We start from the raw sequence: 20,098 nt of genomic DNA on the forward strand, positions 1-20,098 counted from the left end.
CCAGTGTAGCCAAATAAACATAGAAAAACAAATTTAGAAAAATAAATATACAAAAATAAGTATTAAAAAAAAATCACCAAGACTATTGCAGTGGAAAGGTCCTTGGAAATACCAACTTCTTTAGTTTTAAGGTCACAATACATGAACTGCCTAGAAATTCTTTTCCTTTTTTAGTGTTGTGCCCCTCTTGCCACAAAAGTGATTTCCTAAGATTAACTAATACATGTTCTGAGCTTAAATTCAGCGTTTAGTAGGTTTGGTTTGGTTGGTTGAAAGACTTCAATAAGAAGAAAGAATACATATCTCAATATAAGGAGGAAAAGTGATACTCAAAGTTTTAAAAAAGGGAAAATATAAAATAATAAAGACATGGTTGGGCCAGTAATGGATAACAAACAATACATTTGAAAAGTATATGATGAAAATAAAGTCAAAACTATATTTAATTGTATGGAACTTTTATTTCAACATATTACAACAAATTAAGTGTCCAGAAATATTTGTTTTGTATATTTTTAAAATTCCATAAAAAAATAAACCTATCTGTGAAGACAGCCTTATATAAAAGTAATGGAGATATTTAGAATAAACAGACTTGTTCATACAATCACTATTAAGTGCTTCTTCAGCCCTTCCCAAACCACTGAGGTAGCTGGGTGAAGCGCAGTCCTCTCTTAATGGATGCTTCTCTCTGTGGATTTTAACACAATAAACATAAATAAAATAGGATAAGCATTGTTGTGCTTGCTACTCCCTGTTAGTGGTATCTCTCAGACAATAAAACACCACCTGGAGAGCAACTCTAGGGTAAATATGAGTAAAGAGAAAGGATTTGCTCAACCTCTTATATGTCACTGGAGGTCTAAATTGCTTCCTAAATCTAAAAGATCTGTTTCCTGCAGTGAGACAAGGATAGCTCATGAGATTAAACCAAGGACTCAGAAAATATTCCTCAAGAATAATCACCACTTTTTGCTCTAACTCCACTCCTTACATTGTAGCATGTGCATTCTATCCCGTTGGGAAAAAAAAAATAAGATGCACTAACTTTTAGGTAAGAAGTGTTCAAACTTTGTAATCTGAGGCTCAATAACATTTCACAACATTTGTTTGATTGCATGAGTTCAACAGCTGAGATGAGCTGTAGAGGAAATCTTTATTCACAATGAAGGGAAAGAGCACACTGGAGAGGAGCAGAGCAGACCGGCCAAGGATGTGGGTTTTGGAGCCAGAACTTGAGGTTGTGAATTTACTAGTTGCGTGACCTTGGGCAAGTCACCTTCATGTTCTGTCTCTTAGCTTCCCCATCTGCCAAATGGAGATAATAATACATGGAGTGGTAATGAGGATTAAAAGAGTCAACCATACAATGTACTTAGAATCTGGTTCATTGTAAGCACTCAATACGCATTAATCATCTTCATTGTGTGATTGACAAAATGGATAGTTCAAAAGGGGAGACTGGAATTGGTGGCATGTAGTGAGACCAAAGAGAAAGCAGTAAAAAAAAAAAAAAGGAAAAAACAAAGAGAAAGCAGTAAGGGGTGCACGTAACTCCAATGAGCTCAATGCACTGAAGTTGGCATCCAGTGGCCACACCCTCAAGGGGTACTCTTAGCTCTGCTTGAGGGTGAAGAGTTAGTCCATGTGCAGCTGGAGCCTGCCTTTTAGCTCAAAACTCCTGTCTGCTAGTCCCAAATATGAAGACCTCTCTTGAGTAGGAATCTTGCTCTTGAAGCCACCCTTGGCTGTCACATCCCTCAAAATATATCCAACTTACCATGAATCATGGAGAAATGTGTTTCTAAAGATGTCTTGGCAGAGGGATGGGGTGAATGTGGGATGGGGTAAGGATTCATCCAACTTTATGCAATCCATCATTGGATGTGTCTCTTCTTCATACGCCAGTGCCTCATTTCCTTTCTCTTTTCCCATCCCACCTCCAAGATGCCTCTCCATTACCTTAAATAACTGAGCTCTGCTCTCCACTTAGGTTCCTCAAACAAGAGCCTGGGAATTAGCCCATGAGAAACCATCTCTAATTACTCTAGTCCCAACCTTCCACGTGCAGCTTATCAAAGTATTCACTCAGTAAAAACAAATATCTTTCTCAGAAAATGTCTACTTGTAAGAAACTTTTCTCCATCTATGGTTAAAGGTTAAAACAGACAGTGGGTCCTCAACAAATAACAGTTCCCATCCTAGAATCATTTGAGGTTCTGATAGCCGTTGTAGGAGAGGAATTAGGAAAATAAGAGAGAGAAAGTGAGTGGAAACTTTACATATATCAGATACTTTAGTATTACACCACTTCAGAAACTGCTTCTTGCTTGTTTTTAAGAGAAAGAGGAAGGAGAAAGGCCATAAAGTTTTATAAAAAATATATCACTAGCATCAAATTATAAGAACTGCTTGCTACTTTATTCTTAAGATGGTTGACAAGCAGACTAAGCTTTGACAAAAGAGCCAACACTACCAACACAGCAATATGAACACTGAGACTCTCTCAAAGCTTTCCTCGACCTCTTTATCAAGACTAGAACTTTATGGATGTTCTGGCATGCCTCAGAATCTCAATAGATTTTCACTGTTTCTGCCAAGGTACACCAGAAGCTGCTCTCTCTTCTATATTGCCATTCCTTAAACGTTTTGACAGCAAAAAAATATGATGTGAGGTGGAGGAAGTTTCTTGCTAGTGGAGCACGAGGTGCTTCTGGGGCTTCTGAAGGGATTAGTTTTGTTTTTTTTTTTTTACCTAGTGTTGCTTGCCTTGGGCTTCTAGATGGGCAAACAACCTACGAGCTTCCTCAGCCCGTACAGTGTCTGCCTGGAATGTGGTTCAGCCACCGCCTTCTGGATTCGGAATAGAGCCTGGGAGGCGATGATGCGCAGAGATGGCTCAGGGTCATGCAGCAGTTTTTTCAGATCTAAGTGGTAAGAAAACAAATTGCAGGTGAAGATCTATAGAAACGATCACTGGTCAGACACAAAGGACCCAGTATGCCCAGAGCAGCTGAGACGGAGACCTAACTTTTTCCAAGCTTCTATGTGAAAGTCTGTATATTTGTGGATCAATTCCAGTTTTCACTTACAAAACTTACTTGTTTCTGAGTTGCCAAATATTTTACTCCTTTAAAATAATCAAACTGCTAAGTAGTCCAAGTTCAAATTATATGGGCCTGGCAGACCATATATAACACTGTTAATTTCTGAGTTCCTGTGTTGGCCCTGGAAAGCGCAAGTTGCTCAATGCACCCTCTTTGCAACCTCATGGACTACACAGTCCATGGAATTCTCCAGGCCAGAATATTGGAGTGGGTAGCCATTCCTTTCTCCTAGGGGATCCCCCCAAGCCAGGGATCGAACCCAGGTCTCCTGCATCGCAGGCAGATTCTTTACCCGCTGAGCCACCAGGGAAGCCCCGTTGGTCTTTGAGGTTACTCTTAAATCATTTAGTTCAGTTTGGTCGCTCAGTCGTGTCGGACTCTGCAACCCCATGGACTGCAGCATGCCAGGCTTCCCTGTCCATCACCAACTCCCGGAGCTTGCTCAAACTCATGTCCATTGAGTCGGTGATGCCATCCAACCATCTCATCCTCTGTCAACCCCTTCTCCTCCTGCCTTCAATCTTTCCCAGCATCAGGGTCTTTTCCAGTGAGTCAGTTCTTCGCATCAGGTGGCCAAAGTACTGGAGTTTCAACTTCAGCATCAGTCCTTCCAATGAACATTCAGGACTGATTTCCTTTAGGATAGACTGGTTGGATCTCCTTGCAGTCCAAGGGACTCTCAAGAGTCTTCTTCAACACCACAGTTCAAAAGTATCAATTCCTCAGCGCTCAGCTTTCTTTATAGTCCAACTCTCACATCCATACATGACTACTGGAAAAACCATAGCTTTGACTAGACGGAACTTGGTGAGCAAAGCAATGTCTCTGCTTTTTAATATGGTGTCTAGGTTGGTCATAGCTTTTTTCCCAAGGAGCAAGCATCTTTTAATAAATCATATTCCTTTTTAATTTTTCTTTAAAATTTTTAATGTATGTTTTCTTATTGCAAAGGAAATACATGTTCATTGTGTGGAAAATTTAGACAATACACGTATGTAAGCACTAGAAGAAAATCAAAGTCACTTAAAATCCTTCTGTCAGAAAAAACCAGCGTTAACTTTTTTGGTCTATTTCCATTCATTCATTTACACTGGTATGTTTCTATTTTTGTCCAGATAGAACTATAATATACAAATTATCTAATCATTGCTTATTTTATTTAATAATATTGCATCATCATTTATCTAAGTCATTTAAACATTTTGCTACAATATTTTTCATGGCTACATATATGATTCTACAATATGGATAAACTCTATTTAATTTCCTATTTTTTAAAATCTTAGATGCTTCCTATTTTTGCCATTTTAAATAACACTTAAATGAACATTCCTGTAACCATTTTTGCTAACTTTCATAGTTTAATTTCCTAGAAGTGCGATCAAGTCAGTGTGTATGTTTATTTAAAGGGTTTTGATAGGGACTTCCCTGGTGGTCCAGTGGCTAAGACTCCGTGCTGCCAGTGTAGGGGGCCCGGGTTCAATCCCTGGTCAGGGAACTAGATCCCACATGGCTGCAACTAAAGATGCCACATGCTGCAACTAGGAGTTCGCATGTCATAACTAAAGATCCTGAATGCCACAACTAACACCCAGCACAGCATGTAAATAAACAATTAAAAAAATTAAGTAAATAAATAAAAATAAAGGGTTTTGATACATACTGCCAAACGTCCCTATTAAAAAGTTGTATCAAATTATGCTCAGGAACTTGCTTGGTGGTCCAATGGCTAAGACTCCATGCTCCCAATGCAAGATGCCTGGTTCTATCCCTGGTCAGGGAACTAGATCCCACATGTTGCAACTAAGAGCTCACATGCTACAACTGAAGATCCTGCATGCCTCAACTAAAACTCAGCATATCCAAACAAAATTTTTTAAAGAGCATGTCATAAAAAGTTATGCTCATACCAGTGTATGATAATGTCAGTTTTCCCTTAACACATCAACGTTGAGTATTAACTAGTAATCTTTGCCATTTTGAAAGAAAAACACATACTGTCATCTCATCATTGTTTTATTTCACAAACTTTTGATTACTAGTAAAATTTTTCATATACTTATTCGCTATTGTTTTTTTTTTGTTACCATAATTTTATTTTGCTGTACTTATGATTTCCAATATTCATTGATCACACATGAGAATTCATAGTTTTCCCTTTCACAGATACTCTTTAATGTACTCTTGTATCTCATCAATTATTTCATACATCTTTCACTGGCTATTGTTTTTCTATGAACTACTTATTCATATTGTTTGCCACTTTTCTTTGGCAGAAATAGTGATGTGTTTTACGGATATTAACCATTTATCATAATGTAAATATACTCATCCCATATTATTTCCTCTTTTTCAGTTTTGTCTGCTTCTTTATTTTTCAAAGTTGATATTTAAAAATTTTATGTAGAAATATCATTTTACTTTATGGATCTGTGTTTGAATATTAGAAAAAGGTCAGGACTTCCTGGTGGTCCAGTGGTTAGGATTCCATGCTTCCACTGCAGGGCACATGGGTTAGATTCCTGGTCAGGCAACTAAGATCCCACTATGGAATGGCAAAGCCAAAAAAAATAAAAATAAAAAAGGTCTCTCTTTAATTTCTAACTCTCCAAGACTTCAAAAATACTCAGGACCTCTTCGTAGTTTAGAGCTTTTATTCAAGTAGTAGTTTAGTCTTTAAATTCATCATGCTTATTTTAAAAATGGAATATTTGACTAGTCTTTAGTTTTTTACAGCTCTTGCATGAAGATCTATGTGTTCCACAGGACACATGAAAGAGCAGACATCAATTTTGGAATCCAAAGGAACTGAAACTTATTTTTGTCATGAAATTCATCTCAATTCATATTTAAATTTTTGTTATTTTTTTGTTCAAATTTAGCCAAAATTAACTGTGATAAATGACATAAACTTGTCCAAAAAGGAGTGCAAGGATGTTCTGCCCCGTTTCTAAGACAGATAAGCCACTGTAAGGGAAGAAAGAGGGTGGGATTATTCCATTAGATTTAACCACGGGAGATTGAGGATATTTGACTGTTTTTGCCTTACAAAATGGCAATTTAATAAGGTTCTTTCTGATGTATATGTATATAATTTACACATTGGGTTGGCCAAAAAGTTCATTTGGGTTTTTCCATATGTAATAGGAAAACGTCAATGAACTTTTTGGCCAACCCTATATATATCTTTGGGCTTCCCAGGTGACTCATTGGTAAAGAATCCATCAGTCAATGCAGGAGATACAGGAGACGTGGGTTTGATCCCTAGGTCAGAAAGATTCCTTGGAGTAGAAATGGCAACCCACTCCAGTATTCCTGGCTAGAAAATTCCATGAACACAGGAGCCTGGTGGGCTACAGTCCACTGGGTTGCAGAGTCAGATATGACTGAGCAACTAAGCATGCGCACACACACACATACACACACACACACACATCCTAAATCATCTGTACAGATATATTTTTTATATATATATATAAATTTGGAATGGAAAAATAACTTTGGTTCCCCAGCGTTTTAGATTAGAAAATAATTTCCTCTTAATTGACCAGAATTGACCACGTGAAATCTCATCTCATAGAATAAAGTAACTACATGACTTTTCTTTTCTTTTTTGCTTTTGATATCTATGGGGAAGTAGAGCACCATAGAGAAAAGTGGCATGATCTTTCTTAAATAAGTTTCAGCTTCTGGCTCTATTACCAGTTACATATTTTTATTTTAAAAGCAATGAGTTGTTCAGGATTTTAATTTGGTTCTCAAAGTACATGCTTTTGAATAGTGAGACTTAGCATTTCATGGTACTTTCTGATTGTACAACTACTTATTAAATGAAAATAAATATTCTCTGAGTGACAAATCCCCAAAGCTGTACAACTGTAGAAGGCCACTTACATGACAGCTGCCTTACAGGACTATAAAACTTCTCTATTAGCAAGTCCCCCCACCTTACGGGACAACAGCCACGTACAGAAAAGACGGCTGCAGTCCATTTGTGTAGTACTCATGAGGTGTCATCATAACTTACTAAGATAATATTTCTACATAATTTATTTTCTGACAGATGAACTTCAGAAATTGCCCCTGAGACATTCATCAAAGCTAGTTTCCAAGACAAATAGGGTCATGTCTTTTCCGGAAGAAGGAACTGGCCTGAAGGAGACTATCATTTGGTTGACGCCTCCAAGGGCTTTTTCTTAAATAACTAAAGTCAGGCTCTCTGGTTCCCAGTCTCATCTCTACCACAGAGCCTGCCTCAAGTAACTCAAGTTTGGAAAACACGGGGTACCCCAAGTCCAAGTGTTTACCACTTACCATCCTCTATCCAGTCAGTACCCTTCGTCCTGAGTTGGCTGTGATCCATGTACCTCGATAAGAGCCCTAAATGCAGGATAAAGTCCGTGAGTCTGTGATCTGGGTCTGGCTTTACGAAGCTGGCACAACTGACCTTCTGATAATTAGATTTTCTAAAAACTGAATTCCTCCAAGTGCCTGATAGTTACCTACGGATAACATAGTCCCCTTCTCCAAAGAAGTATTTTCAAGGTCACCTTTCTTCATAAAGAATGGGGACACCCAAAAACGCAATTTGGGAAAGCACAGGATAAAAGTGACTGTAGAAATGAAAGGATTTTCTCTGTACCTACTAATAAGACTGCTGCTCTTCTGATAGGAAGTTTTGCATTCTTGGAGAACATCAATGTTTGGGCTAAGATGTCGACCTTCCCCTTGCATTTTGTTCCCTAAGGAGGGGTGGGGGGAAGAGTATGAAGGAGTGAAGTAGCAGCACTATTTTTATCAGCCTCACTATATAGGGACTATGTCAGATATACATACAGAGTATAGTGGTTGAAATAACTACAGTTGCTCAGTGAATTATGCCACAATAACAAGGCCCTTGGCAAGGTTAAATCCTCTGAATATACCTCGCTCACACTCGCATACTGTGCCTGCAGTGCCTCTAATCTGTCGTTTCTTTTCTGTATCTAGTCTTCTCGGGTCTCTAAGCTCAGTCTTGAGCTCCGCCTTCCGGATAGCTATTCCCTGACAGCTCTTACCTTCCTGACCTAACCCTGTACTCTTGAGTGTTTTGCAGGTCCTTCTGTCTTGGCAACACATCATATTCCACCTTGCGTTTCCATTCAGTGTTTCACAGAGGTTTAATCTCCCTCACTAGCTTGTAAGCTTCCCTTACAAGTTTTCATCTTGGGCATGTTTCTGGGTTCTCCACGGCCTGTTGCACATGGAGCGTGTTATGCTTAATGAATGAATGAATTCACCCCTCAGTGGATCGCTTACCAGGATAGGCACCTCGGGGACAGGAAGAGGACAGGATTTTGTTCTTATAGAACTTATGATTTAACATGGACAATATGTAGTCTCATCGACCAACAGGACTGAATTTCTTGCTGTAAAAATACTGTCATTAGTGCATCTGTGATAGGTTTGATTGCAGGTCAGAGAGATAATCCTGCATGGAAAGCCTGACATGAGGGCATTGTGGGGCTTCCTAGGCCAGTAAGTCTGATCAGAGGAGGCCCTACTGGGTCCTCAATGGCTGCACATATGGAAGATCCCTGGGAAGAGTCAGTCCTGGGGTCTTCATAATAGGAGCCCAGTGGTTCTAGACTCAGTGTCTAGAAAACCATGGATGGGCCTCCTTGGGCTGCTCTGGCTCAAGCCTGCCCCTAAGATGAGTCCCAGTAGCCTCTGTCAAGTTTGCAAAGAGAAAGGATGCCATCTGGGGCCTCTCAGAGCCAGGGGCATGCTGCCATTGTGTTGCAAGGCTTACAACAGCACGGCAGCCCTTGCTTGGGGCTCCTGCTCTGATGGAGGGTAAAATAATCCACTATGTCCAAAGAAAGGATTAAAGATCATTGCAAAGGCCATACATAACCCCATTTCCATTCACTCCATAAGTAGTTTTTGAGCACGTACTATCACTCTGACTCTGCAGCCCCTAAGTCAGGTTAGTGGAATTCCCGAGTTCACCAGGCTTTTTTTGGTGAGGAAGGATGGTAGGAGAAAGTGAATTTTGATTCATTTGGGAGGAAACTACAGAAAAATGGATTCATAGAACAAGACTGGTCATAGATATCAAATGCCGATGTGAGAAGGATGCCAAATGTTTCCTTTATGTCATATTCCTTCATTAAAAACTATGTCTAAAAAAAAATAAGCATGTCAGCATATTAAGGAGTTAACAAAGCCATCATCGCTCACGTACAAAGAATTTGCAGATTGTTGCAACATCACTAGGGTTGATGAACCAGGGAGCTTTGCAGTACACTGCTTGGGGCAGCTTCCACTTCAGGAACCGGGCACATATAGTTAGCACTTGCCTGCTCTCCTGTGAAAAGGATGATCAGAGATCGGCATTTTCAAACATGTTTTAGCTGAGATTACCTTTCTTCAAATAAAACGCTAAAGTCTAATATGAGAAACTCAGAATTATCTTGGTTGAAGTGAGGGCAAGGGGCTGTCCTTCAACTTTCCCAAACAGTCTCTACAGAGAACCCATAAAATCTGCAGGGTTCTGAGGAAAATGGAGAAACCACTGGTCAAGGGCATAAGTGAGAGCTGCTAACATCAAGTGTAATACCCAGATCAGAGATTTGGGCAGGAGTCCCACTACCCTATGCTCTAGAGAGAGGGCGCCCATGCCTACTGGCTGCTCCTATGTTATTCTCCTGTCACTCCACACAGGAAAGTAGCTCCCCATCTCACAGTCCTTGTAAATCTCTAGCTTGGAAGAAACTTTGGAAAGTATTGATCCTCTCTTTATCCTGATACTTGAGCAAAATTAGCAAGCGGTCTTCTTTACTCACTGCCCTCAGAAGGCTTCCATGCACCATATAACACCCCTGGTAAGTCTCCAAGCAAGTGTTTGGTCCCAGGTCCACTGGACATCTGGGCCATTAAAATTCCTCTGGGGACAGATGGGAATGCACATTAGTTCAGTTAGTTTCTTAGGAATTGTAAGTGTCTAGTAAAGTTAAAGATACCCAGATATTCCACTTCTGGGTTGATGCCCTCAAGAAACTCTCTCTCTCACACACACACAAAAGAAACTCTCACACATGTACAAAAGAATTCTACCAAAATGCTCATTGCAGCATTGTAATAAGGAAAAAGTAAAAGTAATCTAAATGTCCAGGAATAAAAGAATGGGATAAGTTGCAGTTACACGACAATATTCTGTAGAGCAGTGATAAATGAACCAGAGCTATAGAACATGAATAAATCTTCTAAATGTGTTAAACAAAGAAAAGCAAGTTGCTGAAAGGATTTACAAATGATGTGAACAAAGTTTTTTAAAATATAAATTTTTTTCTTTCTTTTTTCAGATAAAGTTTTAAAACATGAAAACTAATACCTCAGAAATGATAACAAAATTTGATATTTTGTATGATTTTTTCCGGTTTTATTTCTCAGCCTACGTGGTATTGATGTTTTAACTTATGTTGTCAGTGCCAGTGATTCCTAACCTTATGCTAGAAAAATAAGCCCAGAGTCTTGACTGCTCAAGGCTTTGTCTGATCGCCAAAAGCTGGCTGGGGTGCAGGGTGGGGGTTGGGGATCAGTACTGTCTGTCCCTGTCCATGACCTCTATGGGGCACACTTTCCCAACACTTGGTTGGGAAGCTCTGCCCTATACTTCACTGAGGTCTGAAATATTTTATATTTATGGCTATAAGGCCATAACACTTCCCCCATAACAAGGTGCCAAGGTCCACTGTAATCTTTAGTCCTGTTTCTGAATCCTTCTGTAAGGAGGAGCATAGGTGGGTGGGAGCTCCAGCATTTTCCCAGACTCCTTGCAGCCTAAACCCACCTCTCTGGTTGGCTGCAACTGGTGGTCACAGGACCTTGAAAAAGACCAGCTTCTGAGGTATGGGACAGTACTAAAGATGATGCCATCCCTCCCACAATTCTTATGGAGGAACCCATGGAAGATTAAGGAGATGTCAAAGAAATCCCCAGATTTCAGGGAAGCTTCTCTTCCTGATTTAGCCTCAACACTAGTCTATTTGTCTCAAGGCCACAAGCCCATTCTTGAATTAAAGAGAAAAGACAACAGACTGTGATCCTCATTAACAGAAAGATTTTGTTGAATTGGGCAGTGTGTTGAGAGTTCGGGGCTAGGCTGAATATTGGAGGGGCTACAGAAAGGTATAATATTCTCACCCACATAGAGTCATGATTTGCTGCACAGAAATAAGGAGTAAGATTTTTCACACAATTCACTTAGGTAAAATAATTGAAGGGAAGACTGTGCCAGAGGAAATGGGGAATAAAGTCCCTGCCCTCAGAGATATGAGTGCCTGTTTGCAGCGTTGGCTCTGGATTTGAACTTATTCAGGGCTGAAAGAAGTTAACAGTAGGCATTACCGCAGCGATTGCATCATTCTCATCCTGAGAATACAGAAGAAGTGGGACCAAGCTGTCCAGGACTTGGCTCTCTGCACCCTTCTTATCTGTGTATTTCACAGACTTTATGGAGGCTCCAAAGAGAATCATGGAGAAACGATGAACATCTGGTCTTACCTATGAAGGATGTTCAAAGGGAAGCAACTCACTGAATGTGTTCATGCTTAACTTATAAGAGCTCTAGGTCAGCTGGAATGCCAGTCGTAACAGGAGGATATTTAGATGTTGGTAGGGCAAGAAACCAAATATATGTGGAGACAGTCATACCTGCTGCTTTGCATGGCTCATTCTCTCACTCTGGTCATCACCGCTTGTATCTACTCCTAGTAATAACTATTCACTCAAGCTGGGCTTGCCAGGTGGTGCTAGTGGTTTTAAAGGACCTGCCTGCCAATGCAGGAGATGTAAGAGATGCTGCTTTGATCTCAGGGTTGGAAGATCCCCCAGAGGAGGGCATGGCAACCCACTCTAGTATTCTTGCCTGGAGAATCCTACGGACAGAGGAGCCTGGCAGGCTACAGTCCATGGGGTCACAAAGAGTTGGACACGACTGAGGCAACTTAGCACATACATATCACATGCTGTTTTGCTGAAATTAAAAATTCCAGCCTTGGCATATTTGACTCTTTAGAATGTGGTTCATTGTGCCACATATATTTCTCTTTTTTTTTTTTTGGTTGGGCCACTTAGCATGCAGGATCTTAGTTCCCTGACCAGGGATGAAACCCACGCCTCCTGCAGTGGAAGCATAGAGTCTTAACCACTGGACAGCCAGGGAAGTCTCCCCGTGTATTTTTTTTTTACAAACCTTTGGGATCTGGGATGGAGACATAAGTAAAGTCCACTATCCTGACCTAGTCTTGATTGTTCTTTGAAAGAAAAGACAATGTCTTATCTTATAGAAACTCCTTCATCCCAGGAAGCAGGGGAGTACCTTGGCAAGTCTCTATGCCTCAGTTTTTTTAATCTGAAAAACAGTAACACCAACCCTACCAACATCATGGGTTACCTAGAAGGGTCTTAAGAGATTTGAAAGTGCTCTGAACAAAAAAGTACGATCTAAAATAGAGTGTATTTAATGCTATCCCAACTTCGGTTTGCTGTTATGCCAATTACCTTCCCCCTAGGAAAGTCTCTCCTCTCCCCTTATCTTACATCACCAAATAAGGAGAAGAGGGTCCTCATCATGGTAGTCAGGGTGGTGAAATCCATCGTCCTGACAAACTGCAGGAGTATCTGAATGGCCAACAAAACAATCTTCTCGTCGGATTCATATAAAAGGTCTAGGATGCACGGCAGCAAGCTCTTGATGTCTTCCCTCTGTGTACCCAAAACAGCGTATCACCACCCCTCCCGATGGCACTTCCTCTGGTACCAGAGTAGGGCTTCCCACCTGTGCTCTGTCCCTGGTGCTTGTTGAGATTTTGGTTGTCTTGGCCAGCCCAGAACAGAGAATTAAAGAGGGCCTGATGCCATCTCTCAGTATTGGCAGGACTGATATGTAGAGAAGGCAAAAGAGCCTATGTACATATGTATACCTGTGGCTGATTCATGTTGATGTATGGCAGAAACGAACACAATATTGTGCAGCAATTATCCTTCCATTAAAAATAAATACTTTTTTAAACTAATTAATTAAAAAAATAGAATCAGTGGCCTTACCGTTTCCCCCTGTCTGGTAAGATAGCACAGTCCCCTCAGGGCAAGTATTTTAAAGGGATTATTTTCAAGAAGTAGCCAGTCTTTCAAGCGGGCAACACAGTATATGCTGGGAAATCTCCTAGCCACTGGACTCTGAAGAAGCTGAAAGAATCCAGAAAGTGGTCAAAGAAGTCACCTTTTAGCCCTTTTTCATGAGAGGAGCCAGCTTCCCACCAACTCCAAAACACCTATTTTCCTTTGAAACTTCTATTCTGCAGCACATACATTACAGGATGATGCTTCCATTGCAGGGACCTAAGGAATACTGAGTATGTGGGCAGAAGAACTTCAATAAGGTTAAAATTTGGACCATTTCTATCCTATGTCTGAATTGGACCCTAGTTGGTCACTCAGTTGGACATGGCCTAGGAGGGCCGGTACAGCTGCCTTATAAGGCTTCCTGAATACACACAGCCTCTAAAGAAGAAGTCTTACCTCCACAAAAAAGCCTGCTGATGTGAGCTTATGTTTATCGTTCCCTCGGTTAAGAAAAGGCACTAACAGGTATATGACCTTATGTGCAAGGAGGTGATTTCTCTCCAGCAATGCACTGCAAAACAGAACACAGAACGACTCTCAGAAATGCTCTTATTCAGAGAGCAATGTTCCCAGGGCGAGGTGGGGAGTGAGGGGGCTCTCAAGTTTTTGCTCAGTTTCAGGCACACAGGAGGATAAGTTCAGTTCAGTTCAGTTCAGTTGCTCAGTCGTGTCCGACTCTTTGTGACCCCATGGACTGCAGCACGCCAGGCCTCCCTGTCCATCACCAACCCCCGGAGTTTATTCAAACTCATGTCCATTGAGTCAGTGATGCCATCCAACCATCTCATCCTCTGTCGTCCCTTTCTCCTCCCGTGGGTAAGGCAGGGCTGAAAAATTTGGCTGGAATTATGGCATTTTCCCATTCTGGGATGGGAAGGTTATTCAACCTTGGTGGCTGTGATAACTAAAAGGAGGGAAAAAATACCTTAAAATACAGCTGATTTAGAGTAGGGATGCATGGCAAGGAAGTCTTACTTGGCAAGGAGGGATACTCCCTGAAGATGGCAATCTTTTCCTTCCAGAAGGGTCCATCCTTTATTTTTTTCCATGATGTTGAATTCTTGCCAGCAGAATGTTCTGAGGAGGAGAGTCTTTGTAGCCTGTATGGCGAAACTAATCCAACAAAAACAGTACAAGTGAATATAGTATAGGTCCCTTCAACTGAAGAGCATAAAATCACCTGCTTTCACCGAGGAGGGCCATGTATTGTTAGCTGCTGGACTGTAATTCTCTTCTTTCTAGATTTTCCTAAAGATTCTCAGTGCTCTAATACTTGAAAGGTCCTTCACACAAACTCTAAGCATAAAGAAATCCAGTAAAATTGTGTTTCCCTGGGAGAATGGAAAGAAGTCTATGATAAAACAAATGTTGTAGGATGCTAAACTGAGATTCACTGCTTTTTTCTTTACAGCTTTATTTAGATAGAATTTATACCCCCCTAAAATTTCCTCCACTGCTTTTGAAAACTACTTATCGAACTAGTATTTTGGACATAACATTAGAGAATCTTGAAGCTGGAAAGGTCCTTGGAGAATACCTAGCCTGAGCTCACTTACAGATAAGGAAACTGAGGCACAGAACAACAGAAAGATTTGCCCAGAGTACAGAGCTATTTAAAGGAATGAGAATCAGGACTTCCCTCGTGGTCCAGTGGTTAAGAATCCGCCTGCCAATGCAGAGGACACGGGTTTGATCCCTGCTCCAGGAAGCTTTCACATGCAGCAGGGCAACCAAGCCTGTGCATCACAACTATGGAGCCTTGCACTTGAGCCACCACAACAACTAAGCCCGTGCACCTAGAGCCCATGCTCCACAGTGAGAAGCCATGGCAATGAAAAGCAGCTAAAGAGTAGCCCCCAACTCGCTGCAACAAAAGAAAACCTGCGTGCAGCAACAAAGACCCAGCAGAACTTAAAATAAATACTTAAACAAAAAGTGAATGAGAATCAGAACTCAAGTTCTTCTGCCTCTTAGTCAGGCGTTCTTAAATATTCCACATTAGAGCACTTCCTCAGAAAGAAATCCATGTGCCCCAGAAATACTGAGAAATTTCTATTGAGACCCTAAAGGGGAATTTAAAAATACCTCCCTATACATTAAGCAGAAATGAGAAAATGCTCAGCTTTGGATCAGTTGGTCTTGGAGGTAGGTTTAAGGTTGTCTCGCTTATCTCTGCCATTACCTGATTTATCAAGAAAGGGCTGGCATGCTGTCACCCATTATTTTGCAGGGCATCTGAACTCAGATAGCCAAATTTGCCTTGACATCAATAAGACTGGGCTTCCCTGGTAGCTCAGCTGGTAAAGAATCTGCCTGCAATGCAGGAGACCCCAGTTTGATTTCTAGGTAGGGAAGATCCGTTGGAGAAGGGATAGGCTACCCATTCCATTATTCTTGGGCTTCCCAATATTCCTTGGCTCAGATGGTAAAGAATTCACTTGCAATGCAGAAGACCTGGGTTTGATCCCTGGGTTGAGAAGAAGATCCCCTGGCGAAGGGTACGGCTACCCATTCCAGTATTCTGGCCTGGAAAATTTCATGGACAGAGGAGCCTCGTGGGCTTCAGTCCACGAGGTTTCAATGTGTCAGACATGACTGAGTGACTTTCACCAGTAAGACCAAAGAGAGCCAGTGAGAGCACAGAATGATTCCTGGTCAACAAAATCACAATGGACAGTACCACAAGGGGGTGACCTCTGAAGACACTTCCTGTTCCGGGTACAGGCCACTGGGGATGGCAACATCAGACATGGTGAGGCCAATGGTGTGGTGAACCTGGACGAGCAGTGTCATGAGAAGTTGAGGAAAGAGCCGGAATGTAGCTGCTCGGAGTCTGTTCCCCACAAACACCTCATAAAGGGCATCTGTCACCTGTGGAGAAAAGCACACAGCAGAGCTGAACACCCACTAGTCCTAAGTCTTACTTTTGTTTTACTTCTGCTTGTTCCAGAACATGCTTTCTGGTTCTACTAAATCACAGGCAGAACAGCAGTGGTAAGCAATGCAGGGACATGAAAAGTGACAGGGTAATGGGATAGGAGTCAAGTTGTCACTAAAAGTTGCCAGAGTGAGGGACATCCTGACATCCAGAAGGAAACTATAAGGAAACCATTCACATATTTGACCACATACAAACTTAAACCCCGGGCAAAAAGAAAATTGTTCATAAACAAAGATAATAATTTGCAGCAACGCGATAGTTTTAATATATACAATGCCCTTATATGTCAGGAAGAACAAATGAAAAGGCCTGCTATTCAAAGTGTGGCCCACCTACCAGGAGCACTGGTGTCACCTGGAGCTGATTAGAAATGGAGAATCGCAAGCACCCCTCCTCCACCCCAGAATGTCTGCATCAGAGTGTGTATTTCAATTAGATCCTTAGATGATGGTGGGTTGCGTGTGTGTTAAAACTGAGAAGCACTGGTGTGTAGGACATGAAGAAAGAAGAAACATAAATGACAAACTGAAGAACATACATAAATGTTGAACCTTGCTAATGATGGAACTGTAATTAGAATATGTTCCTTTTTCACCTAGCAGCTAGACAACAATGCTCGATGTGGCAAGGCCAGGCTCACACATGATGACAGAAGGGCAGAGTTCTAGAGGGTCATTTGGGAACATTACCAAAAGTTTAAATGAGCCCACCATTTGGCCCAAGAATTGCCCTTCAATGAACTTTATCCTAAGAAAACAATTGGACATGTATAACAAAATTGATGCAAGCATGATTAAGTTTGCTACAGTACTGTTTTCAAGGCAAAAGTTTGAAAAGTGTCAAATGTTCATTAATAGGAAACAATAATGAAATAAATGGTTCTGCATCATGTATTACCTGTTTTTTAAAAGGTAATTAAAACCAATTACTATGCAGCTATGAAAAGGATAACAGAGAGCTCTACATATTGATACAGAAAGTAGTTTGTGTATGGCTAAATGAAAAACAGCAGGTCATCAAATGGTACGTACTGTGATCTTATTAATACACATACAGAATTTTAAAGACTAATCAGATTAAATATATACCTTTATCTGCCCTAACACCTAAAACTGCACTAAAAAGACATTTAGGGATTTTTAAAAAGGCATAAACCCACAAGAACAGAAAGTGTAAGAGAGAAGACAATAGCAGATTAGAGACTTCAAAGTAATTTCTGAAAGCTAAAAAAAAAAGTATGATAAAAACTTAGGTCAGAGAAAGCAGAGCCATAAACTGGTAGGGAATAAGATAAAGTAAAAAGTAGTCGTGAAGTGGGGTGGAAGAGGGGTGGATTAGAAGTTTGGGATTAGTCTGGAGTTTGCTTATCCATCCTGTATATAATAGTTTATATAATAGTTTATATACAGGATGGATAAACAACAATGTCCTACTGTATAACATAGGGAACTATACTCGATATCCTGTGATAAACCATAATGGAAAAGAATATGAGAAAAAAAAAATATATATAAATAACTGAATCATCTTCCTGTATAGTAGAAATTAATACGTTGTTAATAAAATGAAATAAAATAGGCATGGATATGGGGGAGGCAGGGAATACATAGGAACTCTCTGTACTTTTCTGCTCAGTTCTGCTATGAGCCTAAAACTGCTCTAAAAAAATTTATTTAAAAGGAAAAATATAGAGGGAAAAAGTATGCCAAGTACATATACAAGAAGTTTATACTTGTAGAAAGTTCATTAAAAACACTTGGAGAAAGTTCATTTTTAGGGACATGGTATAGCCATGAGCTAAGAATAGTTTCCTGATTTCTAAAGGATTATTTAAAAATATATCCAAAAATATGTGATGGAGACTGGAGACTATATGTGACCTGAAAAACCTAAAATATTTACCTTCTGGTCCTTTACGGAAAAAGTTTGCCAACCTCTGCTTAAGGTGGACCTTTGGGAGACATCCCTGTTGGTCCAGTGGTTAAGACTCTGCCTTTCATGCAGGAGGTGTGTGTTTGATCTCTGGTCAGAGAACTAAGATTCTGCATGCTGTGAGGTGTGGCCAAAAAAAATTAAATAAAAAATAAAAACAATTTTTCAAAGGAGGACCTTTGGTTTCTATTTTATATTCTTCTATATTCTTTGAAATGTTTGTACTCTCTTGACTATGATGATACGCATTTTTTAAAAGATGAGGAAAAGAATGCTTAAAACAGATGAAACCATACTGACTCCTTCACTCATCTCAGCCTCCTCCACATCCATCCCTTGGTAGCGACACTGGTGGATTTATAAATGGATGAGGGAAACAAACTTTGAGAGGAACCAAACGGAACACTCTCCAGATGGTGCTGGGCCAATTATCCAGGAGGGCCATGGTGGGCTAAAGTTGGAGGGGCAAAGCTCAAGGGCTTACAGCAACAGCCACATAGGCCATCTTCTCCTGGGTGCCAGAATCATGGCATTTCTGCAGCTTCCTCAGGAGTCTCCAGAGAATCCAGGTCGTTTTGGGCAGCTCCACCTCCAGAGTTCTCCACAACTCAGCCAGATGCCTAGAAATCCCAGAGGAAGAGGGTTCAGGAGAATGGCTTATCCTAGGCCAACTGTGACCACGAGCTTCCCAGAATCCGTCTGGAATCCAATCTATAAGAGGTTTTCCTCTCTGAGGCTCAATTCTTCAGGATTGCTTTCTGATTTCACAACAGTAACTCCCAACCTCCAGAGTTCTCCACAACTCAGCCAGATGCCTAGAAATCCCAGAGGAAGAGGGTTCAGGAGAATGGCTTATCCTAGGCCAACTGTGACCACGAGCTTCCCAGAATCCATCTGGAATCCAATCTATAAGAGGTTTTCCTCTCTGAGGCTCAATTCTTCAGAATTGCTATCTGATTTCATAACAGTAACTCCCAAGGTTTCATAGACTCAAGTTCCCACAAGCTCAGCATGGACTTTAAGACCATTCACAAACTGGTCCTAACATATCTTTTCAATCTCACAATTCCCTATCACATACCCTGTACTCTAAGTTTCCTACGTCATTTTCATTTCTAACAGAGTCTATAGTTCTCACTTGACCTAAAGCAGTAGTTTTCCAAGAACTAGAACAAACACAAAAAAATAAAATAATGCTAAAATTACATTTAAATCAACTGAATATAGCTAATACTTTATACCAAATCATATATTTTACATAAGAATATAGTGTATTAATAGGTAAGCTGAAGCAAGTAGTAAAGATTTAAAAACAATGTTCCAGAGAAATAAACAAAATTAAGACCATTAAACAATCTGTATTAACTCATTTTTCTTCTGGATGAGTAAAAGTTCTCCTTTATTCCTTTTCTGGTAAGTGGCCTGAGGTAACCTCTAAAAATGGTGCGCTATTCACTCGACCCAGAAAAGCCCATAAAATCATGCAAGTGAAGAGGTTCAAATCTTCGTGTTCACTTTAAGAACACTCGTGAAACTGCCCAGACCATAAAGGATATGCATATCCGAAAAGCCACCAAGTATCTGAAGGATGTCACTTTAAAGAAGCAATATGTGCCATTCTGTCATTACAACAGCTGAGTTGGTAGGTGTGTACAGGCCAAACAGTGGGGCCGGCCGCAGGGCTGGTGGCCCAAAAAGAGTGCTGAATTTTTACTGCACATGCTCAAAACATGCAGAGAGTAATGCTGAACTTAAGGGCTTAGATGTAGATTCTCTGGTCATTGAGCACATCCAGGTGAACAAAGTCCCCAAAATGCGGTGCAGGACTTATAGAGCTCACGGTTGGATCAACCCCTACATGAGCTCTTCCTGCCACATTGAGATGATCCTTATTGAAAAAGAGCAGATTGTTCCTAAACCAGAAAAGGAGGTTGCACAGAAGAAAAAG

The 20,098-nt window shown here is 40.7% G+C and overlaps 1 protein-coding gene across 1 annotated transcript in view; it reads right to left on the minus strand.

Annotated features, from left to right (window-relative positions):
- Positions 1–558: 558 nt before the first annotated feature.
- Positions 559–20,098, minus strand: part of MROH8 (maestro heat like repeat family member 8) — a 57,669-nt gene continuing 38,129 nt past the window's right edge. The window contains exons 13-24 of the mRNA XM_061127239.1: positions 18,635–18,770; positions 15,958–16,148; positions 14,253–14,390; positions 13,674–13,788; positions 13,200–13,340; positions 12,693–12,857; positions 11,499–11,654; positions 9,334–9,456; positions 7,750–7,849; positions 7,422–7,487; positions 2,756–2,927; positions 559–691 (exon numbers count right to left, since the gene is read on the minus strand). Coding sequence (XP_060983222.1) covers positions 2,779–2,927; positions 7,422–7,487; positions 7,750–7,849; positions 9,334–9,456; positions 11,499–11,654; positions 12,693–12,857; positions 13,200–13,340; positions 13,674–13,788; positions 14,253–14,390; positions 15,958–16,148; positions 18,635–18,770 — 1,480 coding nt within the window. The 3' untranslated portion in view covers positions 559–691; positions 2,756–2,778. The remainder of the gene's footprint in view (positions 692–2,755; positions 2,928–7,421; positions 7,488–7,749; positions 7,850–9,333; positions 9,457–11,498; positions 11,655–12,692; positions 12,858–13,199; positions 13,341–13,673; positions 13,789–14,252; positions 14,391–15,957; positions 16,149–18,634; positions 18,771–20,098) is intronic.

This window comes from Dama dama, chromosome 23, assembly GCF_033118175.1.
Source record: "Dama dama isolate Ldn47 chromosome 23, ASM3311817v1, whole genome shotgun sequence".
Taxonomy (NCBI): Eukaryota; Metazoa; Chordata; class Mammalia; order Artiodactyla; family Cervidae; genus Dama; species Dama dama.